Consider the following 26,105-nt stretch of genomic DNA (forward strand, 5'->3'; position numbering starts at 1 on the left):
AAAGGGACCCTTGTCTAGGAGAACCAGCGGGATGAGCAGCCACCTCCTCCACTTGCACAACACTCTTATCACTAAACACATTTTCTTGATGCACTTTGTCCATAAGGACCGTCAGGGATGCCCTTTTCTTGATGCACTTTGTCCATAAGGACCTTCAGGGATGCCCCTAACTCTGCCACAGTGTTCACAAACAGGTTCAACTTATGATCGAACCTGGAATCAAGACTGGCAATGGGATCAGGGTTGGAAGCATGGGAGCCAAGCATGGGAGTAGGTAGTAAAAAAGTAGGAGGGCTAGTGATAGGATACACAAGATGGGAACAGGGGAAGAAGGAATAGTAATATCATCTATATTACTAGGATTAGATTCTAGGCTATGTAAAGCCCTACTTTTGGCTCTAGCGGCCACCTTCCTCTTCCTATCCCTATCGAGTTCTATCCAGATTGGATTGCAAAACCTTCCATTTCCTATCATCCAATCACTGCATTTACCACACGTTTGATCTTTCATACATACTTGCTCCTGCAATTAGAACAAATTGTATGTGAGTCATACGTAGATTTTGTGAGTCTAGTCTTGCAGCCTTAGCTACAGTAACTAATACTGGAGCTAGAGTCCGACATAATTAACTCCAAAAAAGGTTAGAAAACCTGACTAAAGCTAACAAGCTTGAAGGCTACACAAATGCAAGAGTACTTCACTGAATCCTGGATAAATTCGACGATAATACCAATGAAAAAAACAATAGAAATGCTACCGCGACTTTTCAAATTTAGGCTGCTGAACGAGTTGAAACTATAGCTATATATTCACTTGGTAAGTTACTTATATGAAACTAACTTATTTTCATGGTTTAACAATTATTTTATTACAACAAAAAATGACATTTCTATGATAGTTTTATATATGGTTACCGAGTAATTACTTAGCTAAGAGTGTCCACCTGATGGTAGCTTAAATTTTGAAATTCACGGTAGTGACACTCTATTGTTTATGTAGGTGACTAGCCCTGCCCACTTTCAGGGTAAGGGTGGAACAACTCAACCAAGAGCCCAATCTGTTTATGCTCAAAAGTCTATGCAAGGGGAGGGCAGGAGGGCTCCATCTGTAATTACTGGGTAAGTATATATAAAACTTTATTTTATCATAAAAATGTCATTTTTATAAAATGAATTTACCCAGTAATTACTTAGCTGAATCCATATTGACAGGCAGAGGGATTCATGGACATAATGAACCCCAAAATAATAAGGTTAATGAATTTGAGAACAAAATGAAAAAAGGTTCTAGCATTGATACAATGCCTGTTGTTCCTTACCTGGTGAGAGGGCTGCTGCAGGTAGATACTGCCTCTGGCTGACACTCATCTCAACCTTGTAGCAGTGTGGCGGTATAGCCAGGATCGCCTCAACTGAAGTGGGTGCTACACAGCGAAGGAGTAGTCCAATTGCTGATGAAGTACTAACAGAAGCTTTTGTGACGAAGGATACTTCCGATCGCCAACAAAGCAAACAATATTTGCCCCTGCCCAGGGTGCAGTACCGTAAATATAACAAGCAGAAAAAACACTGTCACCTACACCATACAATTAAAAGACAAATATCCACCACCCGACACTAAAAACTGGTGGGCACTCCTAGTGCACCGTACCCCTCCAGGCTCCCCTAGGACTCAACACCCTAAGTCAAGGTGAAGACACAAAATAAAGGAAAAGATGCTTCCTACACTTCCTCACCAAATACTACACCAGCCATGGAGAAAGGTCCTAATGTACTGCATTTTTGATACACTGTTTCTACATCTCTCAAGTAATGCATAATGAACACTGACTTACATTTCCAGTATGTAGACTGCAAAATTGAGGAAAGGGAAAGATTATGTTTAAAAGCTACCAAGGAAGTGACTGCCCCCACATCATGGGCTCTCACCTTCAAGACAGGTAAGTCATCCTCATCAATCTGGGAGTGTGCTTCCAAAATGAGGTCTAGAGGGGTTCTTCACCAGACACCATAAGTTACTAGCTGGTCCCCTGATCTTCTCTGTCCTATGAAGATAATACCTAAGAGCCCTCACAGGGCAAAGAACTCTCCCTTCTTCTGCCCCTAAAATGTCCAATAAACTTTTAATGCTAAAAGAACGAGGCTAAGGTTGTGCCAGATTCTCATTCTTCGCAAGAAAACTCAGGATGAGGGAACACACTGCATTCCCTTGGGAAAAACCGATTCTTTTATCCACCGCGTGGATTTCACTAACCCTTTTAGCTGTACCTAGGGACACTAGAAACAGTGTCTTCTTAGTAGGGTCCCTCAGCGAGGAAGAATGCTTGGACTCAAAACATGGACTTGTGAGCCATTTGAGGACTACATCCAGGTTCCAGGGACAAGCCTCTTCCCTCTTACTCTTGGTCGTGTCGAATGACTTGATCAGGTCGGAGAGGTCCTGGTTCATTGGTATGTCTATGCTCAGCTCCGTATTTAGGCACAGGGCTATACCCTCTCATAGTTGAAGAAGAGAGGCCTCTAGAAGTCCTTAAGTAAAGCAGAAAGTCTGCTACTTGAGCTAAAGTGGTCTTAGAAGACGAGCTGTTGTGTCTTTTACACCAGAGTAAAAAAACTGCCTGCTTAGCCTGGTAGACTCTGTCAGTAGACTTATGTCTACATCTAGCAATAGCTACTACCACAGCTCTAGAAAAGCCCTTCGATTGTATGATTCTGCTGATAGTAGAAACCGTGTCAGGGACAGAGAGGATACGCTCTGATGGAACCTCCTGAAGTGGGGTTGTCTGAGCAGACTTGGAATGGAGGGAAGGAATCTTGGGAAGTCCACAAGGAGTCTGAGAAGTTCTGGGAACCACTCCTTCTGCGGCCAAAACAGAGCTACTAGGGTCATTTTGACGTTTTGGTGAGACTGAAACTTTGAGAACTTCTTTCATCGTCCTGAACGGAGGGAAGGCATACACAGCCAGGTTGGACCAGTTCTACATCATAGGATCTGTCACCCAAGCTAGAGGGTCTGGAAATGGGGAGCAGAACAGAGGAAGACAATGGTTCCTGGATGTTGCAAATAAATCCAGTGTTGGCTCCCCCCAACAGCTTCCATAGTTTGGAACAAACCCGACAGTCCAGAGTCCACTCCATGGGGAGGCTTTGTTTGTGGCGACTCAAATTGTCCGCTATCATATTGCATTTCCCTTGAATGAAACAAGTTGTCAACTGGGTCCAAGTTTGGTCTGCCCAAAGCGGCAGATCCTTGGCTGACCCGTAGAGGGAGGATGAGTGGGTTCCCCCTTGAAGTCTGATATATGACAGCGCTGTGGTTTTGTCTGCATAGATTGCCACCTTCTTGTTGCGGATCTCCTCTGCAAAGTGTTGTAATCCTAAATGGATCGCTTTCAACTCCTTCAAGTTGATATGCAGGTTTCTCTCCTGTTGGGGCCACATTCCCAAAACTTCCTTGCCCCCCCAGGAGAGCACCCCAACCTAGATCTGACGCGTTGGAAAAGAACTCTAAGATGGGGCTCACAATGAAGAGAGACTTTCCCTCCTCCAACCTGTCTGCAGAGTTCCACCATCGCAGGTCTTCTTTGATCTCCTCCATTATCGGAAATACACACATCTTGATCTATTCTCCGATCCCAACTGACCCTTAGAAAAATTGCAGGGGTCTCATATGCAACTTTCGCAGTTTCAGGAATTGCTCCATGGAAGCCAGAATGCCTAGCAGGCTCATCCACTGAGTGTCTGAACATGCTCTGAGCGAAAGGAAGAGACTGACTCTCTTCAGGCAGTCCTCTATTCTGCTGGGGGATGCAAAAGCCCGAAAACTCTGAGCATCTATCCTCATTCCCAAATAAAGAATCTGTCGAGAAGGAGTCAGTTGGCATTTCTCTAGGTTAAGTAATAATCCCAGGTCCTGTGTCAACAGTAGGGTTTTTAGCAAATCCTTCATGCACCTCTCTTTCGAGGGAGAACGTACTAGCTAGTTGTCCAGGTAGAGTGAGATGTTGATTCCTAGTAAGTGAAGCCACCTGGTCATCAAGGTGAGTATATGAGTAAAAACTTGTGGGGCTGCTGACAGTCCGAAACACAAAGCCTGAAACTGAAAGACTTCCTGAACACAAACCTCAGGTACTTCCTCGAGTCTTGATGTATGGGAACATGGAAGTATGAGTCTCTCACGTCAAGAGAGATCATCCAGTCCCCTTGATGAATGGAAGCGGGGATGGATTGGGTTGTTTCCATGTGGAATTTTGTTTTCTTTAAGAAGTTCAGGGCACTCACATTGAGAACTGGTCTCCATCCTCCTGTGGCCTTGGGAACCATGAACAGCCTCTTGTAAAATCCCTTGGAATTGGTATCTTTCACTACCTCTATCGCTCCCTTCTTGAGGAGGGAAGAGACTTCCTGTGAGAGGACAAAAAACTTCTCTGATCCAACGGAATAGGCCTTCAATTCAACACGAGTGTTGGCCTAGGGAGGCTTCTTCTTGAAGGGGATGGAGCACCCCTCCTTCAAAACCTGGACTACCCACTGTTCTGCATCCTTTCTCTCTCCACCTTTTCCAAAAAAGGTGGAGTCTGGCCACTACGGGCACATGAAGGACTGGGTCCTCACTTGCGAGCAGTAGGCTTAGAGGAGGATCCCTTGATTGCTTGTGAGGCAAAGCGAACGGTTGCTTGTGGTCTAGATTGTGACCTATGACGTGTGCCATGAAACGGCTGTGCTGAAGGGTAGAGGACGACTTGGGGGTGATGGTGGCCCACTCCTTGGTGTGTCTAGCAGATTGAGCAAGAAAACCTGCACAGATTTCTTGTGCAGGTGAGAGGCAATTTCCTTAACCCCTTCGCCACCGGGACGTACACATGTACGTCTTTTACGGTACAGTAATAAAAGACCGCGACGTACGCCTATACGTCTTTCATTCCTCCTCGAAAAGCAGAGCTGTTTTCTTCAGCTTGGATGGGTTTCAGGTGTAGTATTGTGTACGAGAGAGGTGCAGAAGCTCCACCCACTATTCATTCTAGCCAATGAGTGTCCGATGGTCATCGTGACGTCATATTCATATGGGATATTATAATGGGTATCGTCCAGCAGCACATTTGGATTAGAAGGCTAAACTTTTTCTCCTTTTGATTGCAGTTATTTTACAGGTTTTTTTATTTTTCAGTATCATGATGTCGGATGATAGTATTTCAGATCCTGGGTAGGAATACCTGCCAGATCTGTCAGATGATTATAGTGATAGTTGTTATAGTTGCTTAGAGGATGACAGCGGCACCGAGATTTTAGAAGACATTGAACCCATTGTCGATGAAGGTTGGCAGTTCATAACAGATCCATTTTGTGACAAGCGCCCAGACCCAACCCCCGATTTCACGGAGGGTGACAATGGGATCTCTGTTTGCACACCCGACTTCACCTGCCCACAAGATGCATTTTGTTTCTTTTTTTGTGATGATGATATTGACAGACTGTGTGAATGGATGAATGCTCGGGCAGAGGAGTATTTTCGGTCAACAGGAAAGTGTACTATGTTTTTTGAAAACTTCTTTCATTTTTTTTACACTAACATGTAATTTTTATTATCATTATTTTTTCTACTACAAGTTGTAGTAGTAGTGGTATTACTGTTGAATTTTTTTATTATTATTATTGTTATTATTATTATGATTATGATTATTATTATTATTATTATTACCAATGCCATAAACATTCATTGATTGATACTAACTGTTTCCGTAAGAAAACTAGTATATACTGCTATTACTACTAGTGCCGGCTGATGAAGAGTTAGAGGAATTTATTTCTGGTGATAGAAATTAATTTCTCGCTATAATGTGGTTCGGATTCCACAATAAGCTGTAGGTCCCGTTGCTAAGTAACCAGTTGGTTCTTAGCCACGTAAAATAGGTCTAATCCTTCGGCCAGCCCTAGGAGAGCTGTTAATCAGCTCAGTGGTCTGGTAAAACTAAGGTATACTTTTTTTTAACTATTTTACTAATACTTTTTTTACTACTTTTATATATATATATATATTATATATTTATTATCTACTACTTTACTACTATTTCTATTTCTATATAATTACTTTTTCCATATAAATATTCCTCTTTTTATATATATATATATATATATATATATATATATATATATATATATATATATATATATATATATATATATATATATATATATATATATATATATATATATGGTGAAAAATATTCATTGGTATGTACACAATGTTTTATACATAAGAATATAAATGAAAATATGAATAACAGAAAGTTTAGTGGGAGCAAATGATGACTGATATACAGAAAGTTTGTTGGGAGCAAATGATGACTGATATCTCATGTCTCATGCAAGCGTTATCGGCAGTGCAACAGGCCAGTGGCGAAGGGGTTAACTGCTGCTTACAAGGAGCGTAAAAAGAAGAGCCGACTTAAGCGACGATGTGACCCCTTTTGAGGTAAAAGAGGCCCATAGCTCTCTTTTCTTAAGGATCCCAATAGCATACAATGAGGCTATATCAAGCGATCCATCCCCGGTGGTTTTGTCGGAGCAAGAAAGTACACTACACCGATCCGCAGCAACCTCTTCAGGTAGATCGGGAAAATCACGAATCTTTTTCACTAAAGCTCCTATGGACTAGTCCAGGAAACTTAAAACCTTAAACATTTAAATAGGTTCTTAAGTTAATGGTTATCTCTAAGGATGAAAACATTATCTTTGCAGATGAGAAGGCAGACCTATGGGACGAGTCAACTAGACTAGAGAAGTCCCCATGGGAGGAGGCAGCCACTCCCAAGGAAGGAGCTTCTCCAGTTGCATATGACTTTTATCTTCTGGAAGGTAAGCAGGAAGGCGGAATACTGAAGGAAGCCTTGCCTTGTTGCCTCTTCTCTGACAGTCAGCTGTCTGCTTCAAACAAAGCCTTCTTAGAAGAAGACGAGAGAACCATCTTAGGGAGCCTCTTTGACCTGACTGGCGGATCACTCACCATAAACGAAGAAGCTGGAGAAGCAGGAGCCGCTGGGGCGAAAAAATCTCGAAAATTCTGCAGCAAATAAGCAAAGAAGTGTAGGCCAACAGAACTCCTTCCTGGCCTATCTCCTCTTCATCCGAAAAAATTGGAGAAAGCAAAGGATCTGCAGGAGCTACTACTGAAGAAGATGAAGCCTTCTGGAGGAGCCTCAAAATGTTGTCCAATTGTCTCTGGAGAGGAGCCAACAAAGGGTCTAGTTCCTTAACAGTAGGTGGGCCAGCAACAAGAGACAGGTTAGAGGGGGCCAAGCTAGACATAGTCAGTGCCGAGTGCTTAGAAGAAGATGCCAACACGACAGGAACTGGCTTCTGACAATCTGATGCAACTGGGAGATCAACTGAGGAAGAGCGCTTGGGAGCCAAAGGGCTAGATTAGAAGCCACTGGGCGCTCAAACACTATCTGCAGCCCGGCTACCCCTGGGCACTTGGTTACTACTAAGCGCTCTGCTACGACTGGGTGCTCAGCAACTACTGGGCACTCAACTACTCCTGGAAACTGTTACTAATGGGCACTTGGCGACAAATGGGTGCTCGCTCTCTAAAGAGCGTCCTGCAGAAATACACGGGTGCTCCCAAGAAGAGGCATGCTTAGACGAAGAAGAAGCATACCTAAAAGTCACAGACAATAGTCTGGTGTCGATTGAGGCCCATGGCCCACCTGAGAAAAGTGCTCGCACCTGTTGCATCCCAAGCACTGCATGCAGGCTGGGGCTCCAGGATGGCTCTCATGCCAGTGGCATTTGCTGAATCACATCCTCTGAAAAGGGGACTGATCCCTGAATGCAGAATGCCTTTTCAGAGGATGTGATTCGTCTAAGAAATGCCACTGGAGCCCCTTATTGGGACTCGAGTCTCTGGAGCTTGATGAAAGACGATGAACCTCCAAGATGCCTTTCCAATGGCTGTCTTTTGTTGCAACCTGGGATGCAACAGGTGCAACTGAGGGGGTGACTGCCTGTGGGCAGACCCCACCCGACCTCCCATGGGCCTCCGGTATGCATCCTCCCGGGTTGGGGAGTGTGGCAGTGACCTTCACCTAGGAGAGTCGATGGGAATGTCAGTCACCTCCTCCACTATCGCTTCACATGCACTTTTCTCACTGAACTTTTCCACTGATTCACCCATTTGGGCTACTGTGTTGGCGAGTAGACCAAACTTCTGGTCAAGCTTTAAGTCGAGGCTGGTGCAGCAATCCAAATCGGAGCCAGGAGAAAGAGTAGGTGGAATTGGAGGAGGGCTGGAAATGGGAGAGATTAATTTAGAGATTAATTTAGCAGAAGAGTCAACAGGAACGTCAACATTACTAGACGTAAGATTCGTACCCTGGCTGGCTAAAGATTTTACTTTGGCTCTAGAAGCCGCTTTCCTTTTATGGTCTCTTTCTAACTTAGGAAGGTGAGAAGCTAAAGTCTTCCATTTTTTCTCATACCAGTCTCTACACTCCTCGCATGTCAAATCAACAGAACATACCTGTCCTCTACATGCAGTACACAAGATATGCAAGTCATAGCTAGCTTTTGTCAATCGAGTATTGCAGCCTTTGCTGCAATACTGAAAACTAGAAGAACTAGAGTCTGACATAGTCAACTAGCAGTACAAGTCAAAAACCAGTAAATCCCCCACAAGAACTGAGTCACAAATAAGGGTTTCACTGAAAACCTATCTAAATAATTAATGCCAAAGGCTACCGAGTCAAAAATACTTCACCAAAAGGGAAGATCTCAAAAAGAATTAATATTCAGCTGTGACTCTTAGCACCGTGTGTGGTCTTAAGCTGGCAGAAACAAGCTGAGCTCTTGGTTGAGTTGTTCCTCTCTTACCCTGAAAGTGGGTGGGGCTATCTACCTACATAAACAAAAGAGTGTCGCTATCGTGAATTTCAAAATTTAAACTGCCATTGGGTAGAAACTCTTAGCTAAGTAATTACTGGGTAAGTTACTCTTATAAAATTAAAACTTCCTATGCCAACTGGAATGTAAACTAACATAACAAATTTGGAATCTAAATGAAAACTGTTGAGAATGAAAACATCTGCTTGAAGAACAAACCCTTACCTCAGCTAACTGCAAAGGAACGCCTTCTCCCAGAACCTCTCTGATGAAGGCCTGTTTTGTGATGGCCCCATTGAGAGTAGCTGTCCTCTTGTAGGCATCCTTGAGTCTGCTTAATTCACTATCACTAACTGTAAAGTTTGAAATTATTTGTGACAAGGATTAAATACAGTGTCATTTATGATAATAAAAATGCTTAAATAATGAATATCTGAACCAACACAAAACCGTTTCATAGATACAAAAACACTACTATGTAAGTGTCTCTCTTTGATGCTCTGGGTGATTTAAGCCACATCAATTTTTAATTGCCTTGATTTCTTGTGAAACTAGCAAGTGAAGTTGAACCACTGAGGAAGCTCCATGTCACACTTGCCAATGCCATTACTTTTCACTTAAAGGGCAAGATAAATGCTTTGATGTAGCCAATTGTTGACAAGGGAGAGAGTAAACCAGCATAAAAAGCAAATGGTAACAATAATCAAATGGCTTTGGCTAAAACAATAACTGCTCAGCCTCTGAAAATTTTTATCACCTTACAAGTCTTAAATGCAAGGTGCCCACATGCCCATTTGCAGTTTGAGACACATCCATGTGTTCATAATACAGTAATTCATTATGCATCCATATTATAAAGTTTTGGCCTGATAGACACTGTCTAGCACAAATATGTACAGATAATCTTCATTGTGTCAAAATAAAATGTGCTAACCTACTGTAGAATACAACTGGCATTAAAAAAAAAAAGAGGGATGATGAACAAGAGATTAATTATAAACAACCAGGTAACTACAAAATGGGCCCACCTCATTAAGTGTTCTTTCGGAAGCATCACAGTACTTGTGGGTATGATCCTCATGCAGAAGACAAAGAAAAATGGGATTTCCAGTTGCTGGCATTGTTTGGGGACCAGGTATTTTAATAAAAAAAACAGTCTAAGACACTACTTTCAATTCAAGAATCCTTCCATTTGTGAAAACGTAATCGTACTCTAGGCACACTCAAGAAGAGATTAAGATATAAGTCTGCCTGGTTTTATCAATTTAGAACCAACCCCTTAATGAGTACTGTACTATAGTAAAAGCCAGGGCTCTTGCAGCTAAGCCCTGCCCACTGTGCGCCAGTGATTGGCTGGCTCTCGAAAGGGGAATGATGACACACAAATTAACAGTCCATATGATTACCAGCACAGATTTGACTCTGTTTGGCAATGTTGAGCTCCATGCATGAATGATGACACCACAAATTTGAGCTCCCAGAGTTGTGAAGTCTGCAACTGATATCTCCAGTAAAAGATATACATATTAAGTTATATAAGATCATTATGAAGATCTTACATAACTTTGTCTGTGCATTTTTTTTTCTTTGGATCCTGTGCAGCCTAAATACACAAACATCTTGGTTTTTTCAAATTGGTGTTGGCCTTTTTAAGTGATCCCGCAAGTAAAATGTTAATATCATTGTGAGGTTAGGCCTACATATAAATTTTGAGGCAATGACAGGGCATAGGCCTACACATCAATTTCTTATATTTTGAGGCAATGACAGGGCATAGGCCTACATGTCAATTTCTTATTGCAAATACAGGCAGTCCCCGCTTACCGGCGGCATCGGTTAATGGCAGTTTGGTGTTGCAGCGTTTGGCTAGCGACATTGTTAACCAGATTTTCAGTGGCGATCTCCAGTTAATAGTGCCATTAAATGGGGATTTCAGCACAATCTCCGGTTAACAGTGGCGCTATTATCACCAATTTTTGGTTAGCGGCACTCGGCCAGGGATGGAACCCCCACCGTTAACTGGGGACTGTCTGCATTTTTCTATCCATATCTGTTGGAAATAGCATAGCTTTTAATTAATACAGTAGCTCTGAACCCACAATATATATTGTATATGCATACAGTAAAATGATATTTTCATAATAAAATAAATTTTTGAACATACTTACCTGGTAGTTATATATATAGCTTAAGTCCCTGACGTCACGGCAGAATTTCAAAAACTCGCGGCAATCGCCGATCGGTAGTCAGGTGAACCACCTGTGCGCCTCTACCCAGGTACCTGGAACCATTCCAACTATTCCTCAGATCTTCCATGCCCCTAGTCTCTAGAGGGGGAGGAGGGTGGGAATTTAATTATATAATAACTACCAGGTAAGTATGTTCAAAAATTTATTTTATTATGAAAATATCATTTTAAACATCTAACTTACCTGGTAGTTATATATATAGCTGATTGACACCTTTGGTGGAGGGTCAGAGACAGCCAACATCATTGAATTTGCTTAAGGGTTAATAAACCAACTTAAGGTCCTTACCTGGATTAAGGAAGCTGACTTCAATGAACTCCCTCATTTTGTCTGCTTTCCTTAAGAGGTCCAGCGATCCACTCAGGGGCTGAAGACCTCTAGGAGCTGCCAACCGTGTACCAACCTCTATGTGACAGACAACCTATAATACCCTTGTTCCGGGCGCCACCAAGGAACAAAAATGATCATTTGACTAAAATTGATGATTGTGGAAGACTGCATTCAATCTTCACAAACAACCATAAAATTTCAACCATTCCAAGGTAAGAACAAAGGGTATTGTTTTATGGAATTGATTAAGGAAGCTGAGTTCAATGAACTCCGCCTCATTATGTCTGTATTCCTTAAGAGGTCCAGCGATCCACTCAGGGGGCTGAAGACCTCTAGGAGCTGCCAACCGGTGTACCAACCTCTATGTGACAGACAACCTATAATACCCTTGTTCCGGGCGTCACCAAGGAACAAAATGATCACCTGACTAAAATCAATGATTGTGGAAGACTGCGTTCAATCTTCACAAACAACCATCAAATTTCAACCATTCCAAGGCAAGAACAAAGGGTATTATTTTATAGGATTGGATTAAGGAAGCTGACTTCAATGAACTCCCTCTCATTATGTCTGCATTCCTTAAGAGATCCAGCGATCCACCCAGGGGCTGAAAATCTCTAGGGGCTGTCAACCGTGTATAACCTCTATGTGACTAGACCTCCTCTCAATACCCTTGTTCCGGGCTCTACCAAGGAACTTTCATCCCAATGATTGCGGAAGACTGCGCCCAGTCTTCACAAACAACCATAAAAATTCTCAATTCCAAGGTAAGAAAAAGGGTATTGGTTTATGGGATTGTAGGGTATTCCCTCTCCCATTACTGAATTAGATGCTATAAACGGGCACAGCGTATAGCAATCTTCTTCGCATAATGTCTTGACTTGTTTTAGATAGTGAGAGGCAAATACTAACTTGCTTCTCCAGAAGGTCGTGTCCAAGATACTCTGCAGGGACCTGTTCTGTTTAAGAGCTACAGAGGTTGCTACTGCCCTGACCTAAATGCGCTCTTTACTTTCAGAATCTTGTAGTCTATCTCTACATTCCATATTTGCTTTTTTTATCAACTGTCTGATAAAATAAAACAGAGCATTCTTCGACATCTATACAGAGAGCTTTTTTGACTGAGCACCAAAGCCCTTCTGAATTCCTTCTTAAGTCCTTTGTCCTATCCAGGTAGAGCCTTAGAGCCCTTACCGGGAATAGGACTCTCTCTCTCCTCCCCTGTTATGTCCGTTAGGTTCGAATCTCGAACGTTCTGGGCTAGGGTTGTGACGAGTATTCATTTTTTTGCAAGGAAGCCTAGTTGCAGTGAGCAGATTGCCTTGCCTTGTATAAAATCTATATTCTTGCTGAGAGCATGTATCTCACTAACTCTTTTCGCTAAGTGGCCAAACTGACCAAGAAAAGAGTTTTCATGGTGAGGTCCTTTAAAGATGTCCTCTGCAAGGGATCGAACCTATTTACCCATGAGGAACCTCAGACCACGTCTAGGTTCCATGCTGGTGAGTTCTCTATATACAAATTTGGGTTACAGAAATATTGGAAGAGGACACATGGTTGTCCTTGCACCATCCTCTAAATACCTCCCACTTGGGTTGGTATACCTTAATGGTGGATAACTTCCTTGATTTGCGATAGCGCCAGCTGCCTCCTTCGAAAAAACTACTGGCTCTTGTGAGTTTTCCGATAGTCCAAAGCAGTTACTAGTAGCGCTTGTAGGTTTTGGTAATATCTTTCCAAGTGGGGTTGTTTGAGTAGATCTACTCTCTGAGGTAGGCTACTCGGGATGTCCACCATCCAATCCAGTACTTCTGGGAACCAATCTCTTGTCGTTTAGTAAGGGGCCACAAGGGTCATTCCGGTCCTCTCATGTGACACAAATTTTTCAGTACCCTGTGTATTATCTTGAAATAGGGAAATGCATATACGTCCAAGTTGGACCAGTCCACCAGGAACGCTGTCTATCTATATAGCCCCGGATCTGGTACTGAGAGCAGTAAGTGTCCAACCTCTTCGTTTGCGCTGTGGCGAAGAGATCTATGCAAGGACGCCCCAAAGTCCTGATGTAGCGTTCATTCTTTTGAGAGGACTTTATTTCCTGCTCAGAATGTCCGCCCTCACATTTTTTCTCCCTTGGATAAAGTGGGTTACTAGTTTTACATTCTCCTCCTTTGCCCAAAGAAGAGATTCTCTTATTGTCTCGTGATAGAGACCTGGAGTGAGTGCCCCCTTGTTTGCTGATGTAGGCCAACGCTGCCGTGTTGTCGGTGTTGACCTGCACCTCTTTGTTCCCCACTGCGTTCGAACTCCTGAGAGCTAGAAGGATTGCAGTTAGTTCCTTCTAATTGATGTTTAACTCCTCCTGCTCTCTGGTCCAGGAGCCCGAGACTTTTATTTCCCTCGTGTTGCTCCCCATACTGAGTCCGACGCTACCGGATAACAACACTCAGGTCTGGGTTCCTCTAATATAGAGAAGGGACCTCCTGAGCTTGACGGGACGTTCCACCACTACAACACGGTCTTATTGGTTCCAAATGGGGATGCACTTGGTCTCCAGTTCTATTTCCTTGTCCCAGTTCCGATTTAGATGAAACTGTAACGGGCATAGAATTAACCTCTCAAAGGAGACAAACCGTTCCAGTGAGGAAAGGGTTCCCAGCAGACTCATCCATTCCTTTGCCAAGCATGACTGTCTCTTTATAAAGTTCTGAAATTTTCTTGAGGCTTGTCCTGTCTTTGCAATAAACGGAAAAGCCCGAAAATCCTGACTCTGAATCTTCATCCTAAGGCATAGAACCTCTTGGGATGGGATCGGCTGAGATTTCTATCTGTTTATCAGTAGACCTAATTTTTTTGTTAGACGCTGATGCCAGTGCATCTTGCGCCCTGAGCTAACTCCACGCCTTGGCTTCCAATATCTTGAAGCCTGACGCCCTGACGCCCAATGCCTTGACGCTGACGCCTTGGGTTCATTGACGCTTGTCATCATGGTGTTTCACTCCTAGATGCTTGACACCACTGCATCCAGCGCCTAGAGTTTCATTCACTACGCTCAGCGCCTTAAACTTCTGGACATCTAGAAGCTTTAGTTGGACGTCTATTATCCTTCTTCTGTTTGCCTGGTTGTCACGCTTGCAGCCGGGATGACAAAGTCTGCTGCATATTTTATAGTAAAGCTATATGCGGGCTTCCTGCTGTTGGGGACAGGCTGGGGAAGCCTCAACTACGGCAATTATTTCCTTCTCATCGCCAAAAATGGACCGTGGAGGGTTCCGCAGACGAGTACCAACCAAGGAGGAAGAGGAGGATGTACGGAAGGCAGCACAGTGTCCGCCACGCTCTTGCAGCCCGGTATCCTGACTGAATAGAACTGTCTACGTTTTGTTCTTAGTAGGAGAGCTACCCTTGGGGCTGGAAGGAAGAGCCCGGCTGCTGCTGTGGCTACAATCTGTAGTCTATGAAGTGTTATCATGACGCCCTCAATATTGGGTAACTTGCTCTTGAGAGGTCTCGCCCAGAGCCAGACGTCAACCTTGTCTGTTCAGGCCGAAGAGAGAGACCAAACTATAAAACCTTTCCCGTGGACGAACTTCAGAAAATTCTTGGAGACAGGGTGCATGGGGACTTTGAAAATACGCATCCTGAGGTCCAGTGAGGCCATCCAGTCATGCTGTCTGACCGCTGCTAGAACCGATTTTGTCGTTTCTATAGCGACCTTTGTTTATTGCACAAAAAGTTGAGTGCAATCCTGTCTAGCACCGGTCTCTAACCCCCCAAGCATTTGGGGATCAGGAATAACCGAATGTAGAATCCTGGGGAAATCGGATCCTGAACTCTCTGTCTGGTCTCCTTTTGCAACATCATAGACACTTGTTGCTGTAGAACCTTTGCCTTGGTTCTGTCGTTGCATTTGGCAGAAAGGTCAAATTGTCTTGTTACTAGAGGGGCCTACTCAGGCTGGACAGTCCGGCTCCTACCGCAGTCTGCAGGAGAAGAAAGGCAGGTCCTCCTTCTTCCCTGTGTAGAGCCTCTTCTCGTTGTCATTCATCTACCCGCCCTAGAGGAACCTCTATCGGAGGGCCGACCATTTAAAGAGCTGAGATACCTGAAACACAGGAACCTCAGCCTTACTCTTTTTAGCGATGAAAGTCGAGGTAGGACTTTTCTTGCTGTTTTAGATCTTAAATCTTACGTGTTTTTCTGGGCCAAAGATGAAAAGGCCTCTATACCAAACCTTGAGAGAAGGGGTGAGAGGAAAAAGAGGTATAAATCAATTCTGATTTTGATTGGACGTGACCCCATTAGCCAGGAAAGAGCAAAGATGGGCCCTTTTCTTCAGGAGTCCCGCTGAGAAAGGTGCAGTTGATTCGTTGGAACTATCTCCGAGTCCTTTATCCATACACGACATCAGATATATGAGTTCTTGGTGTCAGTTGTGTTGAATAATTCCATCTTCCTTACTAAATCTCCAAATTCTTTTGGGGGGTGGTCCAATTCTGATATCGACCAACAACTTCGTTTTCCCCATGGCCACTCGACGAGAAGAGTCAACAAGATTCGAGAAGGTTCCTGGGAAGGGGCAGGTATTTTCGAGGTCAACGATTCTCCAGTTTGATACTAAACGCTAGACCTTGAGCTAGTTTGTTTTGGAGGAAAACAAAGGCTGTCTTTCATTGTTTCTCCTTCGAAAGTATCCATTCTTTCGTAAAATGCCCTCTTAGACGCCTTCACAAGAGTAAATTCTGGCGGGGAACGAGGAGCAGTCAGGATAAATTTCTCTGGAAAAATTTCGAAAATAGCTTCCTAAGCCTTTTCAAGTCTGATAAAAGCTGATGGCCTTTTATATTGTCTTCGTCAGAAATCTCTACAATAGGATTCACAGGAGAATGCGAGATATTATCATTCTCTTCTTCCGATTTTACGAAGACGGAAGTAGCGACGTCTTTCAAAATATCATCTTGACGCCTGGCGTCCTGGCGTCCAGTCTCTTGACGCCTGGCGTATTGGCGTCCATTTTCTTGAAGCTTAATGTCTTGGCGTCCAGCTTCATGACGCCTGACGTCCTGGCGTCTAACTTCTCGACACTTGACGCCCAGGCGCCCAGCTTCTCACGCCTGACATCCTGGCGCCCAGCTCAACGCCGACGCCCTGGCGTCCAGCTCGACGCCGACGCCCTGGCGCCCAGCCGACGCCGACGCCCTGGCGCCCATACTTCTAACTTTCGCTGTCCCGTCAAACCTAGAGGTTACTTGAGAACTGGCCGCCTGTGCGACATCGGTCAAAAGCTTCCTCCGGTTGACGACAGCAACCAATGGATGAAAAACACTTTAACCTCGCTTTCCTATGGCGAGGGTGAGCGTCCTGGGAAACGTCAACAGGTACGCTCGAGGGGACGACTGCTCGGTAGCTAAAGCCTCTTGCCTCCCTTCGTCTGTCGACTTTCCTTCTCACAGGGGTTGGTGAGCTTGGAAGAGGTCTAGGACTAGGAGCACAACAGGACCGAGCGGTCGCACCCTCCACTGCACTTGCACTAACAACATATTAACACTTGTATTTTTTAGATCTCTTATTATCGATCACATATTATCCCTGTCTTCTGAGAGGGATTTTACCTGTTGGGCCAGGGTCTGAATGGCAGCCAACAAATCATTAAGTATTGGGTCCTTACCTGTTTCAGTAGGGGGTTCAGAGACTACCACTACGGGAGAAGGATCAATAGGATAGTTATCACGGGGAAAAGAATTAACTATTCCCTGGTTATATCAAGAAGAGTGAGAAACAGTACTCTTGGCTCTTCTGAGCCGGTCTTTCATTCCCGTTCTTCAGACATACTAAGTGGGGATCCAAGGAGACTTTAGCAAGCCGCTTGCATCCCCACACACACATCTTCACACTCGATGAAGTCAGATATGTTATAAGAAAATCCAAAAGCGAACAAGTTTAAAGCCAAGCCAAAGTGTACTTCACCAAAATAAGTTGCGAAAAATACAGGCTACGAGCGAAATTCCATCGATGTTACCGACACAGCGGCAGGGAAGATCTGAGGAATAGTTGGAATGGTTCCAGGTACCTGGGTAGAGGGCGCACAGGTGGTTCACCTGACTACCGATCGGCGATTGTCGCCAGTTTTTGAAATTCTGCCGTGACGTCAGGGACTTAAGCTATATATATAACTACCAGGTAAGTTAGATGTTTAAAAATGTACATGTATAAGCACATGTACTGTATATGCATCGATGGCCATAGTAAATGTATTGCCACTTATACACAGAGAATAAAAGTAAAATCTGTGGACATGTAGCTGATGGCATACACAGACCAATCATAGGGCCGTCTCAGCCTTACACGCAACTATCGAGCTGCTCTCAATGAATCATATAGAAAATAAATTCACAAAAGGGATAACAAATTATATTACTGTGATGATTAAATATAAGGCTGCTGTAGCATTTCTATGAAAATGAAGGCTATGGTAGGAAGGCATCATAAGATACATAACAAAATAATAAAAAATAAATGATAGTTGAAAAAGACATATATGAGTTGATCCAAACAACTATGCAAGTATCCCGATTCATTTGACTTTGGGGGCATTCTTGCAGATTACCCAGTTGGATAAAAGGATATATGTGTCACTAAATTTCTCTCTCTCTCTCTTTGTTGTTATGAAAACATTCTAGCGCAGACTGGATTCATAAAGATCTCGATTAATTTTAATTAAAACAAATTACTAAATTTCAAATAAACAATAGGCAAATAATTCTTTATACTGGTATTTTATGAATATTTTATGAATAGGTGCATGTTTATTCTACAAATGTTAGGTCACCATATGCAAAGTTTTCAAAGACACTACAAGCACCATAACAACAACAACAAAAACAAGAATAACCACAACAAGAACCACAATAAGATGGCTGAATATAAGATTAGGCATATACTAATCCTAACACCAGAAGCTGCTTAAACCAACCAAAAGACATTGGACAATTACGAATCTACGTCATTTTTTATGATCCTATTATTTCGGAAGCAGATAATGTCCTTAAGAAAATTCGCAGCAAATTGTATCCAGTATGACGTATAGCCTATCATACTGTAACTGTAAGTTAAACATAGGCATATTCTGGTTTTGTAGAGTGCAGTCACTGCTTTTAATCCCACCAAATGTGTAAACGATTCCAATGAAACTGATTTTATGACTATTAAAATTTCCTAAAATCAATATGAAATACCAGTCTGCATAGCTCTGAGACAGTCGTTGTGTTTATATTTAAAACGGTGAACACGCTTGACAATATCAAGATGGTAATTATCATTGTCCTGTGATTCTAGTGCACCAATTCTAACATGGTCAGGTGAAGCTCATTTACGAAAAACAACATTGCAGCATCACGGAACACTCCAGACTTCAGTCACATTTTTCTATTCTTTTACCATTTTTTGGGAGATGTGTATTACAATTTTATTTCAAGGGATAATTTAACGTTTCCTTTTGATAATCAGCAGAGCTTATTTTAGTTTGGTAAAATAACCAATGCTAAATTAAAGAAGATGAAAAGAACCACACATTAACCAACTTTTCGAAGCCATTGCCAACCAATCAGCTTCAAGGAATGGTTGTGACATAAGCAGTGGGTGGGGCTTCACTGCAGAGTGGTGGATTTTGCTATAGGTACTGAATAGAACTTTTGACCTACAAAATCAGTATGGGAAAAAACGGGAAAGGTTTCACTTAAAATCTTGGATTGAATCTTGGTTTTAGTCTTGGGAGATGAACATGCCACTTCACCTTCAAAAAGGCCTATTGGATTGGAATGAGTGGACTTCACTGTTGGTATGGATCCCTTAGTGATGGGCATACCCATTCCCTACAACTTCACAATAAAATATCGAGGTAGCCTAATACAGTATACTGAATACCTGTTGTTACCTAGTAAGAATTCTAACCAGTGGTCTTCACTCCACTTGGACTCTTAACTTACTGTACATAATGTCATCAAACATGCATGCTTAAGAAGGAACGTCATCAAATGTGCATGTGTAAGAAAGATGTGCATGCACTATTATATGAATAGTAATCAATAATTTGTTGATGGTCTGATAGTAAAATACTTGAAGGCCTAAACAGTTGGTTGGTTTTTTAATTCTCGAAGAAGACACTCTGAAGGGCCAGATGTCAAAAGATTATTTCATGTTATATTCTTTAAGTATTACTAATCCTGCTTTCACAGGTGTACTAGTCACTAAGTAGCAGAGTCTTTGGTCTCTTCTTGAGTTTGAAGGTATTTTTCACTAAACTTATATTCTGGTAATTTACTGAGCAATCTGAGGGTATATTTTTCAAAGGATCCCCACCCCACCTAACTTGACCTATGGCACTGCAAATTAAAATAAATAGGGTTATGATCTAACCCAACCTGACCTAAAATGCCAGGTTCTTAACTGGCTTGGCCTAGCCTGGGTCCCTCCCCCAGCACCTAATATAACCTAGGTTGCCAGGTCACTCTGAAAACGTTCAATGAACCCCAACTTAAATAGAATCATAAATTGCTGCCGTATCATGAGAAAATTAGAATACAAGCCTGTATTTCACTGGTTTTATATTTTCCCCAACTAAAAAAATCTGGTTTTCCAATGTGGTCCCCCATATTTATATGATATAAGGGTGTCTATTTTCTTTAAAATTGCTGGTAATTCTATGGAAGAGCTCCGCACAAAGATATTGTCTACTAAAGAGATTTTTTGACTGGAAAACAGAAAAGGGTGTATATGATGTAGTATAGACGAGATAACTTGAGAAATTTACCAAAATAATGTGAGAAATTTACCACCTTTTGTTTATATTTTTACATTAATCCCTGAGGGGCTGTTACTAAACACGGCATCCTGCAGAGCTTTTTGTAAAAACATAAACAAAAGGCAGTAAATTTCTTGCATTATTTTGGCTAATTTCTCAAGTTATCTCACCATACTCCATCACATACACCCTTTTCTCTATATTTCAGTCCAAAAACTTAATTAATAAACAATATCTCTGTGAGGAGCTCTTCCTTAGAACTATTAATTACCTACCAAAACTACTAATTAGCTATCAGAATGAATGTTTGATGTTCAAAACATAAATAAAAAAATTTCAATTAAATTTTTGCAATACTACAGAAACAATATGGGGTAAAAGTTACATGCCCGCACCAAAGAAGCCAGGTTTTTCGGGCAAGACCTTGATCCCAAAATCCCTTTCAACTGGTAAAACTTAGAACAAAGGAACCAGTCAGATTTCAGCTTTGTCCAATTACCCACATTTCCAAGTGAAAATAATGAAAGATATTGAAAATATACTAGCCAACCTTACCAACAATTCACCCAGACAAAGAAAAATTTGACTGGGAGCCACACTCGAAAGTACGTTGAAACATAAACAAAGAACTTATGATACTGTCAGAGTGATTAGCAATATTAATTGATAAATATCACAATAACAGTACATTTGTGACAGATTTTGGTAATCTTCTCACATTAAGCACACTAAGGCGACTTATGAACAAAGCAAAAAAGTCTCCAATAATGAGAACTGATAAGAAAATCTCTTGTTTTGCAGTTTATGCATTTTATACTATTCCTTTCAGTGCATTTCTCATATCTAAGGTTAGCCTACCCCCTAAAAATCCCCAATTCCAACTATGGCCCCCAAAATTGTCAAACCTACATAGGCCTAAACGGGTACGGGGAAAAAAGAAATAAATAACAGTTCGATTCTACACTAGTGGTCAAAATGGAATAAAACGATGAAATAAACCGTTTAAAAAATCTATTGTTTTAGTTTTATGTGATATATGAGATTATCAGTATTAGGTAGCAAAATGGCACCCCTAGCCTAAACCTCCAGAATAGCCTAAGCTAAACAGACTAAAACAACACATAAATGTCAGTCTTGAGCTGATTCACTGTATGGGTCAGGCTACCCTAACTTACCTTAAACAGGCTAGCCTTACCTGGGCAATCTTATCGAGTCACTGATGACCTAGGTTAGCCTACATAGGAATTAAGCTACAGGCTAGCCTGAAGTAACAGTAGATCCTTTACTCTACTAAAATTTTAGCGGTAAAATATCACGGAAATGGACATCAATAGGGTTAATTCGACATCTTAAGCCTGACCTTTAATCTATCGTACGAAAGTCGAGCCTAAAAAAAATTTTTTTCTTAGCGACCTATAGGCTGGAGGACCAAATTCTCTCCCTTTATAACAAAAAAATATAACTTTCTTACCTCTTTTCACGGCTTCCTCGTACGAGAGAGAGATGGGCTTGCTTTCCCTCCCACCCATGTCGACATTTCAGTGAGTTATGAGTATTGGCTAAGTATAAATAAGACGCCTTTTAAATACGACTGGACATTGTCAGCTACTACTACCCTGCGCAGTTCATTCTCGTGATGATAACTTTCGTGTGTTTACCGTCGTAAATTCGGGAAATTCCTTCGGATCTTCTTTACGAATACAAATTCGTTTTAATTTTTAAATACACGAATTGTTTTACATTCATTGTGTATGCCACTGGTAAAATAATTATAATTCGTTTTTCATTTGTGGAATTTTTTTTAATTATTCATCTCGCATCACGCACTATCCCTGTTCATTCTCTCTACGTTCATCTCATTAACCCTAATTTATTTTTGTGTATCAATACAGATCTTGTAATTTTGATTAAATTTTCTCGATAAAAAATTACAAATATATGAAAATTACCATTAAAGTAAGTTTGGAAATAATGAAATGACTTGGAGTAAAATTCCCGAAAAATGTCGGGGTGCGGAAGATGACAAGTGTAGAGCCTACAAACAGCTGACAGGCTTCATTGTTTTTTTAATTGAGCAATGAATTTGCGCATAAAATATCGTAAGTAAACCAGAAAATATAAAATGAGTATTTAAGAAATTCAATCATTATGATTAATAGATTTATATGACATATCTAAAGGGGAAATTTTTTATTTTTTTCCAGGCGTCTCATGGTGAGTGTCTGGACTATCGTCTGCTACAGTCTCGAACTACGAACTCTATTTTATTCGATGCTTGCCCTCTTTTGAAAGCACACCTGTCATAAATATTGTTTTATTTTATCGAATGTATTTATTTAATCGAAAGATGAAACTAAATTTAGTCCGTCATGAAGAAGAAGCATGCCAAAACTTGAGTCGATTACTGTTGAAAATATTGGTTTTACGGAATCTCCGTTGTATTTCGTTGTATCTCATTTTCTTTACTTATATTTTTTAAAAAGGCTTAATTTTAAGTCTGTTGTTTATAATATTCACTGGCATGATTAAGAATCCTCTTCGTCGCAGGCTACTGGTCTAGATTCATTCGATTGCTGGTGAAAATAATATTTGGGTGACATTTAGTTGTGCTGTTTTCTCGAAAATTTATTGCTAAAACAAAAGTTGAATGATGATAAAATCGCCAGATATAATAATAGGAAGTGGTCAGTTGTTACATGGATCCAGGTGAGTAAATGAATTATTGCTAAATTCAATAACTCATGAATGCTTAATGGGACTGGATAGCCTATAACCTAAAGAAAGTTGGAAAAAAATGAAATGAGGACAGGATCTCCACGAGAAAGCCGTTAACAGTAATTAAATGTACAAAGACAAGTCATTATGAAAACTTAGCTAAAAATAAATCGTTCATATATTTTGAACAACTAGTACTGATAGCCTGAGGAGTCAAAACTCATATTTAAAACGTCATTCCGGTTTTGATATGAAGGCAGTGCAACTCCTTGATGCAAAACCTTATGTTATTAATCTTACTGCTCTATTTAATGTATGTTGCAGCTTCCCAAGCTAGAAGAATGTTTTATACGTGTTATGACTCGTCAATTTATCAAGACTTGTTGTGCATACAGTCAACGAGTGGAATCAATATGAGACCAGCTATCAATAGCTTAATGTTATTTGTGCCAAGGCGCATTTCGAATGTTGGTTTTAGAGCTTTCAAATTTGCGGCCCCAAGGCTTTACAATAAGCTCCTAAGTGACGGGAGGACTGAACATATTAAATCTTTTAAGAAAAAATAAAGACCTTATTTTCTGAGTGTTATGATAGCGTGATGGATTCGATAATTAATATGGAGAGCGCTGTGCCACAGAGCACCTTCGGTCCAGTGGGATCGGAAAAGAAGACAACTATAAAAAAAAGAGCAACAGTAGGCTAAGGAATATTGTTCCGTGACCTATTTGTTTTGTAATTTAGCTTCCTGTAAGGTAAATGTAATAATTTTTCTGGTAAATTAATTGGATTAATCCCATCAATAAAATTATCTACGGAAATGGAAAAAGAATGTTAAAGGAGGATAAAAAAATTAAGGCAAACGGATTTATATTGCCCAATGTAGCCTTTTCATATCATTCATATTCGACGATGTTTCTTAATGTATTGCACATAAGTAAATATCTTTATTGGACCGGCTGGATACTTGAATTTGTAAGTTTATCTGTCCGATTTATACGTCAAGCTTCCTTTTCTAATATTTTCGACAAAATCGAATAAAAAATAACTTTTTTTTTCTTGTCAAGCCTACGTGTAAGATATAGAAGTTAAATGAAAAGTATCTCTTTCACAATTAGTTAAGATATTATAAGAAAATACGTGCAGGTCTAAACATAAATAAAAAGATAAGAGGGATGGAAATTTCTCGAGTAACTAGATTCAAGAATTTCCAGAAAAATCCTAATATTTATAATAGTCTGTGCTACAACATTAAAAGAAAACGTACTGTAAAATTAAATGAGAGAACTATACTATAATACACATTAGAAACGTTACAATTATTTGGCATACTGAATATTCCTTAAAAAGTTATTTTTTCCATTTAGATTTAGATATTAACAAGTTTAAACTATGTTCTTCTAGGTTTTTAGAAATACATAGGTCGTTGTGATCCGTACCTATAAAAGAATTAAATATTGAGTCCCATCCCAACCTCAGTATTGATAATTGACTAGCAAAAAGTGCGCCGAAGTTTCTTCGGCTCAGTCGAGTTTTCTGTACAGCGTATAATCAAGGCCACCGAAAATAGATCTATCCTTCGCTGGTCTCGGTATAATGCTGTATGAGCCGCGACCCATGAAACTTAACCACGGCCCGGTGGTGACCTGTCCTATATCGATGCCAGATGCACGATCATGGCTAACCTTTAACCTTAAATAAAATAAAAACTACTGAGGCTAGAGGGCTGCAATCTGGTATGTTTAATGATTGTAGGGTGGATGAACAACATACCAATTTACAGCCCTCTAGCCTGAGTAGTTTTTAAGATCTGAGGGCGGATAGAAAAAGTGAGGACGAACAAAGTCGTCACAATAGTTTTATTTTACAGAAAACTAAAAACCGTAGCTTGTGATTTGAAGTTTCCTTAACATTTTTAATCCTTTCCACAGTAGTGGTCACAAAGATCTTGACCCAGGTTTAATATTATGACTTTCATCATACAATGCTTTCATGACCTGGACACATTAGCTATTTAAGTATTAAGGAGATCCTCCAGAGATATAGCCAGTAGCTCCGACACAGACACCGTCTCATGACTTTTTAATCTGCCTATTTGCCCTCACAGAAAATGAGCCTCAGGTACCTGAAGTATATTTCACATATGTGTTTTGACGAATGAGTAGTCATTTGATTTCGCAATCTGGGGTCCATTCTGGATGTCCTCAGGCCTAGTAAGAATGCCCTGAAGGTAATAGCATTGTTGACACTAGGTTGTACAGTACAGCAAGAAAGTCATAATAGGATTTGTTTTTCATTCGATATATAAGTGCTGAAACACGAACTACTGCCCTTGTAGTGTTAGTGGTGTTGTTAGGTTTTAAATCAGCCTTCTGTTGATGTGCATACTTGGTCTTGCCATCTTGCCTATGGAACATGTGGGTATTAACTCCCTATTTTGCTTAGAAATGTGACCACTTGATTAGCATAGCAGATTAAAAAATTAAAATCGAAGACTTCTGGGTAGTTTTCATGTCCTCAAACCTGAAAATGTAGCCTGAATTGCACGGCTATTGAGAATGATTCCTTCAAAGTTCCTCTTTGTAAGGCTTACAGAATTTGATAGGGATACTTTCATTGGTTCCATACAGTATTTGGCTTTCAAGATGTCTAACGCTTTAAGGTCCCGTGCTCCTGTAAGTTTAGGATGGAATGGAATATAGAATTTAGGCCAGAGGTCAAGTGCTGGGACCTGTGAGGTCATGTAGTGCTGAAAGGGACATTGAAAGTAGACAGGTTTGAAAGGTGTAATAGTAGGAAAACCTCGCAGTTGCACTACAAAACAATTGTTAGGAGAGGGAGGATAGCAAGATGGAAGAGAGAATGTGAATGGAGGTACAGCAAAAGGAATGAAAGGGATTGCAGCTAGTGGCCGAAGGGACGCTGCAGACATCCGTTGGTAATGCTTACAGTGCACTGAGTAAGGTGCACTGATGGCTGATGGCACTATCCCCCTACGGGGCCTGTAGGTTCAGGTCAATATTCAGTGAATTAGCAGTACTTCTGGCTGTAGCATAGGCACTTCCCATTAGGATTGCTCCGAGGTTTCTCATCACACAGCAGGTAAGCATACATAAGCTCCTGGATTATCGTCAGAA

At 41.1% G+C, this 26,105-nt stretch overlaps 1 protein-coding gene across 4 annotated transcripts in view; it reads right to left on the reverse strand.

Moving 5' to 3' along the window:
- Usp32 (Ubiquitin specific protease 32) overlaps window positions 1–21,908 on the reverse strand; it is a 186,135-nt gene extending 164,227 nt beyond the window's left edge. For 3 of the 4 annotated variants that reach the window (XM_067115460.1, XM_067115461.1, XM_067115459.1), the window contains exons 1-2: window positions 21,728–21,908; window positions 9,103–9,230 (exon numbers count right to left, since the gene is read on the reverse strand). In XM_067115460.1, the coding sequence (XP_066971561.1) occupies window positions 9,103–9,230; window positions 21,728–21,785 (186 nt within the window). In that variant the 5' untranslated portion in view covers window positions 21,786–21,908. The remainder of the gene's footprint in view (window positions 1–9,102; window positions 9,231–21,727) is intronic. The other variant, XM_067115463.1, reaches the window with a different exon arrangement.
- Between the last annotated feature and the right edge of the window lie 4,197 nt (window positions 21,909–26,105).

The sequence above is a fragment of the Macrobrachium rosenbergii genome, chromosome 13, assembly GCF_040412425.1.
Source record: "Macrobrachium rosenbergii isolate ZJJX-2024 chromosome 13, ASM4041242v1, whole genome shotgun sequence".
Lineage (NCBI taxonomy): Eukaryota > Metazoa > Arthropoda > Malacostraca > Decapoda > Palaemonidae > Macrobrachium > Macrobrachium rosenbergii.